At 36.8% G+C, this 12,143-nt stretch overlaps 1 protein-coding gene across 12 annotated transcripts in view; it reads right to left on the reverse strand.

The window, feature by feature from the left end:
* FOXP2 (forkhead box P2) overlaps positions 1 to 12,143 on the reverse strand; it is a 198,860-nt gene that overhangs the window by 12,071 nt on the left and 174,646 nt on the right. For 9 of the 12 annotated variants that reach the window (XM_075274240.1, XM_075274245.1, XM_075274244.1 and 6 more), the window contains one exon: positions 7,181 to 7,270. The exons of the other annotated variants lie outside the window; for them this stretch is intronic. In XM_075274240.1, coding sequence (XP_075130341.1) covers positions 7,181 to 7,270 — 90 coding nt within the window. The remainder of the gene's footprint in view (positions 1 to 7,180; positions 7,271 to 12,143) is intronic. 12 annotated transcript variants of the gene reach the window in all.

Raw genomic sequence — 12,143 nt, forward strand, 5'->3', positions numbered from 1 at the left:
GGCAGCCGGAGCTACTGAATAATACAGAAAATCAGCATCTTTATCTAGAGCAAAGTGTCAAAACACTGACTTAGATGTACATGTCTATTACATACATATACATAAAATACATTTGTGGATACAAAAATCTATTTTGCAAACCTCCCTTTAGAATACAGACATATCCACCCATGAAGTCAACTAGCTGAATAAATATTGTTAGCATGACAGCTCATGAAACAGAGCTAGAAAAAAAAATAAAAAAAAATGGAATTGTTTAAAGATGGTAATCACTTTGATAGTAACACATGGTATTCAAGAGATGCAAATACAACATGGCAGCTTGTAATAGTCACCATGTGAACTATGATACGCTTCCACTGGCTGAAATATCAATTTATAATAATAATAATTGTATTATAGAATTAGGAAATTAATAGCAACTACTGCACTAATGTACTATATACTTTATATACAGAATAAACCAAAAGATTAACAACACAAGGGATTGTAGAAAAAGCTGGTATAAGCATCAAATAGTAAGAAATGTCTCAATTCACCAAGGTTGAGAAAGGTTTTGCAGTGCACTCACTATATGATGGATAAACCAGTATTTTCTAGAAGTCCTGGTGCTGTTACTCTTTTGGTTTGTTCGGGACTGCTATCTGAGGACTTAATCCATCCAGCTAAGGGCAGGTTCCCATCTGCACCCCGGTCTCTGCTTTCAGGTTTCCATCTTCTGCAGATAGGAGATGGAAATCTGACAGTGTCCGCCCGTGAGTGCCTGTGAGCGTTTTGTGGTCTCCGCGGCAAAACGTGTTTTTGTTTTTTTTTAACTGGACACAAAAGTCCTGCATGTCCGACTTTGTGTCCAGTTAAAAAAAAAAAAAAAAAAAGTTTTGACGCGGAGACCAGAAGACGCTCACAGGCGGACACTTTGCATACCCATTCAAATGAATGAGTTTGAAAAGTGACTGCCAGTTTCTCGGGCAGAAGAGGGAAACTTGAAAGCGGAGACTGGGGGACAGATGTCAACCCGCCTTAAGTGTTATAGTGTACAGCAAGTGCTTTTTGACTTTCTTTTACACTTTAAATATAACTAGTCTTAGAAGCAGCCAAGCATTTCCCATTAGAAATAATCATAACTAGTGGATCAAATTGTACAAAGGAATATAAACATTTGAAATAAGTATATTAAGATTTATTTATATTTAAAATCATAGTCATTTCTAACAAGTAATACATTGGAAAAGGTATTAGGGAATCGCTAAAATAGCAATGTTGTATGCAACAGGAAAGTAATTAACACCTTGAGCAATTACAGTATACCAATAACAGAAGGGATTATGGCCCTCTTAGCAGACGTATACTACTGAAAAGGGTTGTGTTCATAGCGACCCTTTATCATTGAAACTCAGTAATCTGTAGATCTAAGAAGCAAGTGTGCAATTCCTATACAGAACCACCTAAGAAACATTATAGACCGAGTTCCAATTTAAATAAATGGGTTGCCCATAGGAAAAAAACAAAAAGAAATTGGATGTGCCAGGCCTAGTGGAGCAGGACCTGCTCTTTGTAGGAGATCTCATGTCTTGTTTATAAATGAAGGTTCTAAACAGGTGACGTCCCTCTATTATAACTGGCATAGACATTGGTGGAATATGTATAGGATACCAACAATATATATGCAAATATTCTCCAATTTGGATAAGGAGTCCCATTTTTAAGAAGCGAACACTAGGTTCACACTAACAGAAAGGCTGCAATTGATATAGCCCTCTAGGTGGCAGTATATATAAAATCTATATATAAAAAAATCAAATTCTGTAGTAGTCTGCTCTATACAAATCCACAGTTCGCGCCCGATTTGACTGAAATTTGGCACGCCCCCTCTCCACCCACAGGAGCAGAATACTGTGCACGTTACATCTTGCTAGTGTCCCCCCATCATGAGATTGGGGCCCCTAAATGTAGGCCCTATGCACATAATGGGGAAAAGTGAAAGTGAAAGCGCTGAGGGGAAAACAACAGTTGTGACTGACAGGGATGGATTATAGCGACAGTGCCAAAGAGTCGCTGCTAAAGGGGCCGCACCACCACACACAACACACAGACATTTCACAAACACCATATAAACATCACACAGACATCACACATACACCAACCCACAAGCACAACACCACACAAATGCCACAACACACCACCAGACCACTCTAGACACACACAACACCAACACCACCCCACAAATACCACACACACACATACACACACACACGCATGGACCACAAACACACGCAAAGACACTCAGATGGATGCACACTACACAGACGGACAACCATTGCAGACACGGCCACTTGCTCTGTGCACGCAGAAACACATGGATCACATACACATATACAGGCATACATATACACGGACCAGAAACATGCATGCACGTATGCATACATATACATGGATAACACGTGTGCACACACACAAATACACACACGCACGTGCACATGCATACAAATACACTGACCACACACGTATACATACACATGGATCACACGCATGCACACACACATATACACGGACTATACATGCGCATGCACACCTGCATACATGCACATGGATCACAAGCTTGCACACACACATATACATGGACTACACATGTGCATGCACACCCACATACATACACATGGATCAGACATGCATACACACACATACATGCACACATACACGCATACATATACACGGACCACACACATGCATGCACACACGCATACATACACATGGATCACACGTGTGCACACACACAAGTGCACACACATGCATATATATATACACTGACCAAAGATGTATACATACACATGGATCACACACATGCACACACACATACACGTGCGCATGCACACACACATATACACGGACTACACATGTGCATGCACACCCGAATACATACACATGGATCACACACGCCCGCGCACACACACATAAATACGCATACATATACATGGACCATACACACGTGCATGCACACCCACATACATACACATGGATCACACGCACGTGCATACACACACACATACATATACATGAATCATAAACACATGCATGCACACACGCATACATACACATGGATCAAACACATGTACACACACGCATGCACAGACAAAACATGTCTGGTATCTTTAGTGGCTGCTTGCACAATACAGTATTAATTACAGGCCTCCGGGCCATGGATTTGTCGGTTCCATAGACTTCCTTGTGCATAAAGCTGTGAATTTTGCAGGCTCCATAGAAGTATATGGAGATGTAGAATCCACGATCCGTAGACTATAGTGTTACAGTAGTGTGCAAGCAGCCTTACTTAGCAGCAATATTGGTCAGGTGAAAACTACTTCATAGTAAGATTGTCATTATTGCTGACTATACAGGGAGCTTTCATCACTGAAGCCCTACAATAGATAGTTGTATAACTGTAAACCAATTTTACTCTTTTGTCTGTGAACTACTTATAAATTACACTGGAGGGGGGGGGGGAGGGTTGCACTATGTTGTTAAATGAGTGTAAATCAGTGGCATAACTAGGAATGGCGGGGCCCCGTGGTAAACTTTTGACATGGGTCCCCTCCGAAGTTGAAGACCCTGACCGACTCGCCAACACTATTATACCCCATAGTGGCCACTGCACACAGTATTATACCCCATAGTAGCCGCTGCCAGGATCGGTAAGTAAATAGGGCCCGTTACTGTCTGGAGTAAATCCAGCCAGTAACGGCCTATAAAAAAAACCAAAAAAAAACCTGCAGCGGTAGAAGCTGTCACCGGGCCCCCTAATGTCCCAGGCACTGTGGCAGCAGCTACTGCTGCTACCCCAGTAATTACACCCCTGGTGTAAATGTTTTACATGTTTGTGTAAGGGGCATAAATTTTCATTTTTGATAAAAAAAAAATAGTTCAAAAAATAGTTGTAATAGTTTATACTACATAATATGTATTGAATATATAAAATCTATAAAAAGTTGAAATGAAAAAAAAAAAGTTGTTCACATCAATGTTACGACAAATTAGTAAAATGCCAAAATAATAAAAGTGGGAAAAAAAGATTTACTGTAGCGCTCTCAAAATGTCAATTTTAGTTTGACACTGAAAATTTTACTTTAGCATAACCAATAATTTAACATATTTTCCGCACGCGAAGCCGCGGGTATTCTACTAGTGTAGAATAAATTAACCTATCATTTTGTATCATTTATCACAGAATCATGTTGTTTTTAGGAAAGCTGCTTCATTTGTTTTGTTTTTGAAATCTCAGCATTTCCGCAGCAGATTTTTTTCTGCAATGTGTGGATGGGATTAGCCAGACTCCCATCCACTTTGCAGGTAATGTAAAAGGCAGAATTTTTTGCTGCAGTGTTTCCACCCTGGCCAAAATGCTGCTTTCTCCCATCATGGAACCCTGGTCTCAAACATAGAAACCAAGCCAAAAATTATGTGCAGGTAGAGTTTAGAAAAAATACACTTCTTAAACTATGCGCTTGCCAAGAGACAGAATTTTGACAAAAAGCCAGCCTTTGTCTTAAACGCAACCACAATAAATAAAATACAGCATAAAATTGTATAGGTGTAGTGAAAGCATGGGATTATCCGCAAGAATTACATTATGAAAAAACATAAAATGGAACAAGTATATCGGGTTTTTGAGAGAAAGAGCTTTTGTTCTCAGAAAATACTAGAATAGCTGTATATTTTCTGCAAACTTTATTTAACAGTCAGAACTATAGACTATTAATTCTAAACAGATTTGGATTGTTTTTTCATGGTCTGTGTATATTAGGTCCAGAGGTGTAAGATGTAGGTTAGCAGTCAATAACAATATATAATACATTCTTAAATAACCCCATAAGACAATATATGATTTTGCAATAAGCATTCCATAGATAGAGAGGAAGCAGAATATAAAACAAAGGCGCTTTTAAGAATATGCATGATGATAATGTACATAGTCACACTTCTATAATCCCAGGCACATGCCTTTTTCCTGTATGACTGGGTTTTAAATCAAACAATGTTAACTTTTTAAAATATTATTTCGATCTGACAGCTGTTAGGGATCACAAGGTAAATGGATTCAGACAATTCTGACCTAGCCTTAGGCAGAAAAAAAGAAAACATCAGAAAACTCTCTAAAATGAAAAGTTTGTCAGATTTACTACTAGATTTAGAAAAATAAAGAATATAGCCATAACATGGATATCCAGGAAATGTTGTTCCCATGATGTCAGATGCAAAGGTATTTACCCAAATCCCGGGATTGAAGTCCTACATTATGCAGTATAAAATTACACCTCATAAATATCTGGCTACAATATGAAAACATTTCACAAAGTTTAGATTTCCAATAATTGCAACATATAGCGTTATGTGAAAATCTGAAATAAATGCAGAGTAAGGCTGGAGTTTTCTGTGTAACAATTTCTAAAGTGGGAATAACTGCAGACACATGGCACTATATGAAGGCAAGTGTGGCTTTCTTGTGTAACTACAAACACTTGTTACTGCCTATTTATTCCTAACCATAAATTGGTATGTTACTATATAAAAGAAATATATGAATCCAATGACCTCATAGTAAAGGGTTTGCCCATGAACATACAGTGTAAATACAATGCTAGAAGTAATGGAAAATAAGCATGCTTTGTACTGTATGAAAACTATCTTGACAGTGTATGCATATAATCTTAGATAAAGTGGGGTCACATTAGCCTGCTTGCTTATTTATATTGCATAATGTGAACAGGTGCGTACAACGTGTGTACCCATTACAAATTGAATTACTATGATAAGCGATACATTCAGTAGATAAAACTGATGTGTTTCATTCAGGGTCACATCTACTACCTTGGAAAGTAAGCAATACTTTCCCTCCAACCTATTCATGAGTAGTTTTTGCCCTTTTTAACCCCAATTATGAATTCAAACGCTGACAGTTGCAAAAAAAAAAAAAAAAAAAAAAAAAAAAAGAAGAAGAAAGTGGCATACCAACACTATATATACATTTCATTCTAATTTGGATCAAAATACAATGACAGGACGCTTATCCACCAAGTATCGCTGTGCAATATTCTTGTATTCCCAAACCTCTCATCTATGTCTGGGTACCAATTTCTATGTTTCTATCCTTAAAGGGAGATGTCCAGTTTCAGACCAACATTAAGAGAAAAATATTATTGTTTGTGTGATAAAAAGTTATACAATTTTACAATATATTTTCTGTATCAATTCCTTACAGTATTCTAGATCTCTGCTTGCTGTCATGGATCCTACTTACTCCCAGTGCATAAAATTAGTCCATGGTCATGTGATGTACAGTCCATGGTCATGTGATGGACTCACAAGTGTACAGTTCGTTTCAGTCTCAGCACAGTAATCAGACATCTATGTATTAATCACACTTTTCATTTGTCTATTAATATTGGTCTGAAAATGGACAACCCCTTAAAAAAAGTCCTCAAGTCTTATGGCTGAAATCTCATGAGCTCTAAATTTTGTAAATCATTTGCACCAAACCTGGCAGGTTCTTGCCTATGTCTCTGCTTACTAAGGGGCGATGAGTGATGTACTTCCTACTTGCTCATTTGCTTGAATTTTCTTTAGTGTCTTGTGCTCAGGATTAATAACTGCATGTTGAAACCCTAATGGGAGCTAAGTATCAGTGAATATATAACATTCCATGGGTAAGATGAGAACTGTAGATGAAAAACAGCCCAAGTAGCTGATCCTACACAACCAGACATCCCACGACAACATTACAGCACATAACAATATAAAAATTCACAGAATGAGGAGTATGAATGATCAACCTGAAATAAATGAAGCTTACAGTACACACAAAACAATGGTTGATTAATTCATTTTACATTGGATGACATAGGCTATAAATTTCAGCTGTTAGAGAACAGAATCCTCCATTAATAACATTGATAAAATGTTTTCCGCAGCACTGCCTATGACAATGGCTACATGGTGTATTAAATATATTTACAGTACAGCATATTGTGTTGAACTCTATAGGCAATTGTGATCACTTCATTTTAAAGCTCAAACAAAATCGTATTTTCTGCACATGCAAAACATTATTTTGTAAAGCCCTGATTAATTTGCCACTATTATTAATTCCCTCCTACCCCATAATCACATTAAAGCATAATAAGCTCACCGTTGTAGGCACTGGAACAATCTCAAAGTGGAATGACAGGGGACTGGAATGATCCTTTTGTCAAGAGGAGTGACAAGGAACTTGAATGATCTGAAAGTGCAACAACAGGGGACTGGAACAATGTAAAAGGAAAAGATACAGCAATAGCTATGACCCAAACTAAGAAAAGTAAGAAACAGTGAATGTCAAAGACAGAAAAGAAAATTGGAATGACTCTAAGAGACAAGGTATGGAACTCTGAAGCTGTTTGTATCAAAAACTTTAGAAAACACAGAGTATGTATGTAGACGTGGAGATGTACGATGGATGGCTTCAATACAAAATGTTCTAATGGATTAGGCTAAAGTGTTTAACATATATTAAAATAGAGATTCCTCTAGATCTGCTCAACAACTGTAGTAAATGATCATATATATATATATATATATATATATATATATATATATATATATATATATATATTTCACTATAACACAATGACTGAGTAATCTTAGGCTTTGTTTAACTTTTTCAATTTTTCCGGCATTTATAATCTATCCCACAGATCTAAAGGGTTTTTATAAGCAACCAATGATTACATTATAGAAGTAACCCAGTTCATGGCCAACAAAATGTATGCTACAAATCTGTACTAAATGGACGAACCATAGCAGATTTTATTCTGGTGGCATATTATCACAAAAATCCTAGACATGGTTATGTTGTATAAAAAGAAACCCAAAACGATTAAATAGTTGTGAATGTAAATTTTTACTGTTACATTTGTTTCTTTGACATAAATGAGGAAAAGAAGAACAAATTGCATTATTGAACCCGCCTTGTTATGGGTTCTTAAATCCCCTTCATTACTACATAAGGGCTGGTTGCTTCAGTACAAAATATGTGATGACACAACACATCACACTGCAAGGTTCAAGCAGGCCTATATAATGTATTTCTTTGACTGAAAATCTTGCAGGGTTAAGGGGATATCATCACTACATAGGGAGAGACCACCATCATGTTGACCTTCTCAGAGGCCTTTGTTTGCAATGATGTTGAAACGGCTGTCCTTGGCTGAGAAGACTGTATCTGGTATAATCCCAACATCATTGCAAACAAAGGCCTCTGAGAAGGTCAGCATGATGTTAAAGGGAGCGCCCTCTATAGGTGTGTTCGACTGAGACTCTGTCTTCTTAATTACATCATAGAAGTTAGACTTGCACATTCTCAGTCAGCGCCCTCTATTGGTGTGCATACTTGAGGCACTGACATCCTAATTACATCATGGAAGTCAGATTTGCATATTCTTCCCATGAAAATCTTGCCGACACATAGCTCTATCTTTAAAAAATGTACACAACGTGGAATTACATGTCAGTTGCTCTTTCCGGCATGCAAAGGTTCATATTGATGCACTAGAAAAGTAGTCACATTTATAGCCTGCCATATTTAATACTTCATATCCTAACTTTTCTGCTAAATTCGATGACTGGATGAGAGGTTCAGTACAGCAGTAAAACTGAATATGGTAAAAACGTAGGAAAGAGAGCATGCACATGTCTCATATTTTGTTCTGCTTGTTATTGTTTTGTGAATTCTATACCAATTATTGGGACTGGTCTTATTTGCATATGCGTTACCAAGCTAAGTGTCATATTTACTGTAGAATGCATTATCTAGCTGAGTCATCTCAACCAGTCAGATGGACCTTAAATTCCAGGGGAAAATGTGACTATTTATTTAATACAAGCATATCTTAGAAAGGGTAAGGCTCTATTCACACCACGAGTGAAGAGTGCTTAGAAGCATGTGTCCCACTGGATGGTAAAGGCTGAATATTCATAAATATCATTAAATTAATATACAGAGTGCATGAGTATGTAATGATCATAAAGGCAGGACGCTTTGTGTTTAACCTCTTAGATACAGCATAATAAAGTGTTGTCTATGGCCAATAAAATAATTTGCACTAATGACATACTATATACATAGACATACTATATACTATAGACATACTGTATACATGTTTATAGACCTTAACTCTTAGATGACAAAGCCCATCCTTTTTTTTTTTTTTTTTTTTTTAACAAAAGTCTGCACAAATTAGCTGGGATCTGGGTTTATTTTCATCATAACCTATTAATCAATTAATATATATATGTAATCCCAATAGTCTGCAATAATGTAAGAGCAGTAATAAAATCCAGAAACGTTGCTTGCAAATACACAGAGCGTAAGGGACAACATTGTTTTCACAATTGCATATCATACTACTATTTGATTGCTTTCACATAAAGATATGGGAGGGATAGCCTTATGAGCATTGAGAAGCAATTCAAAGCAATCATAGTGGTGGCAATAGAAAGCATTATCTCACACAACCAGCTCATCTAAGTCTCATAATACTTCATCTTTTTCTCAAAAGAATAAAAAAAAGAAAGTGTTAGGATGGACAAATGTCAAACATTGTGAAAGGGAAAAAAAAGAACAAAAATCATTTGAATCAGCAGAGACTGCCAACCAAAAGAATATCAACACCATTTTACAATGAGAACATGTGAAGCAATTAAAAACATATCTGGGTCATCTAAGATGGTAATTTAAAAAAAAAAAAAAATCCAATGTCATTTTATGTGAGAAAATAAATAATGATTGTCAGCAGGAGAAAATAAAGAAACAAGATTATGCTAGTTAGAAGATTCCTAAGCCTGCACGTCTACACTGGAGTCACTAAAGTTATTACTATATATAATATAGCAGCAAAGATGTTGACCTGTCCTGCTCAAAGATCTACAACCGTCAGTATTATTATAGTCTCAAAATGTATCCTGTGACTAGATGTCCATACAGAGGTTAGTGCACAAGAGGTGTAATATTTTGTCTCCACTGTTTTTTGTTGTTTTTTTTTTTTGCTTACATTGCTACAGCAGTCTTGTGCAGTGTTGAGGGATCTAACACATAAGTAATTATTAGATTTTTTTTTTTTACAATTCCTTAAAAAACCTTTGTTCCTTTAGTCCCAAAAATGAGTGGACCTTACTTACATTGCTTCAGCAGTCTTGTGCAGTGCATTAAATAAGTCAATCATTGTCCTCAGTAATAATGCCTTTATACAAGGCACAAGACTGCTGAGCTCAGTGGCTGGCAGCAGTATGTGGATATATGACATACAGTATGATCACTGCAGCAAAATAAACCAATGACTTGACAGGGGCCACTGGAGGAACAGTGCTGGAGTGTTGAGGGATTTAACACAGAAGTAGATATTAGAATTTTTATTTATTTTTTTACAATTCCTTTAAAAAATTTTGTTCCTTTTGTCCTGAAAATAAGTGATGCTCTGCTTTACTCAAAGGTATATTAAGATGGTTTGTTTTCGTGAGACAAGTCCCTGAAGAAGGAACCTCAGCTTGGAATAAAAAGACTGTTGTCATATGGTATATTAGAGGGTAAGAAATGATGTTAGTTTTATATGGATGACCAAACACAAACACATACAGTAATAAGTATTGCCAATGTAACCATACCAGCATGCATTTATACTATTTTTACATTCACTCCATACAAGTCATCTACTTTTAGAGCTCAGTATTGCTGATGTGAATGTACAGCAATTGATTTGCAAATTATTTGCATTTCATTATTAATCATGTTCTTTTCAGCTGTGCTTTAATATATAAGATTTTCCAGGCAAGGTCTCCATTACTACTTGGAATAGTTTCTTTCTGAATGGCATAATGCTTACCATATCTTTACATTTAAGATAGTGTTTCTAGCCAAAAAAACAGATTCATAATTAAACAATAACCTTTCATTCCATAGATGACTCCTGTGATAGTAGGAAATTATATCAAGAGCTCTAAACAATTTTGTTTGTAACATATCAGTTTCAGTCTTTATTGTCAAACGTAAACCTGTAGTTAAGCTGTCTAAATCAGACAGCAGTGGGTATATGTCAGTGGCAGTAAGTGAAAATATACAATATAAAAAGAAAAATAATGTAAAATATATCAACACATGCTCTTCAAATGGGACTTACAGCGAACAGGAACTTTATCTTGTTTTCTAATCATTCACATATGGTCTTGACTTCTTATTTTACCACTTAGCACTGCAGAATTGTACTGCATTTTCCATAGATTGATCACTTCCTCCCCTGGTAAAACTGCATCTACTCAATGCCGAGCTACATACGACTCTAAGAGTGATATATGCATTCAGCGGTTTCTGCCTTGTCACATGTCATCAGGAAAGATGACTATTCAACTGCTTTTAAATTGTTGAAAGTGTAGTGTAATGACACTACTGCGGTCCCCACTGCATAGTTCGAGTGCTGCCACTGCCATTATCGTCTGTCTGTTAAATATACGGATATACAGTACAGCCTGTCTACACTAACAGATGTAGAGACTCAAGAGACAACAGTTTACATGCTTTTATGTACAAGATGTCTTTCCAAGCCAACAAGCTAGTGCTTACAAGCAAATACAAGCACACAGCCAAGCAGCTTTAATACTTTCATGTCTAGTTATGTTCTGTGACATTTCTACAACATATTGTAATTATTATTTTAGGAAGAAAAGCAGTTTGGGCTGTTTTCTCATACAGTGAAAATGAGCATCTTCGTTTCATGCATCATCTTTCTTTAGATTATCCCAAGAAATGAGCCCTGAGGATGCATTTGTTTATGGTGTAACATGAAGCTATTGTGAGAAGGTGACAGGCAGAATGCTGGAGTCCAGATATATCAGCCCCATGTTTCTGACATATGTGTAGTCCAGGGCAGATCTGGAGTAGGCCTCACCCCAGGTGTAGATCCTTGGCTCAATACTGACCCATAAAAGGATGCAGCTCTTTGCAGTGTAGTTCCATGAGGTGGAAGGAGGTATATGGTTCTATCCTGTATCACTAAGTCCATTGAGACAATATTGCACTTGTTTTGCTCGTGTGGCTGGAACTAAGCCACATGTATAGTTAGGTT

Source organism: Leptodactylus fuscus, chromosome 5 (assembly GCF_031893055.1).
Source record: "Leptodactylus fuscus isolate aLepFus1 chromosome 5, aLepFus1.hap2, whole genome shotgun sequence".
Classification (NCBI taxonomy): Eukaryota; Metazoa; Chordata; class Amphibia; order Anura; family Leptodactylidae; genus Leptodactylus; species Leptodactylus fuscus.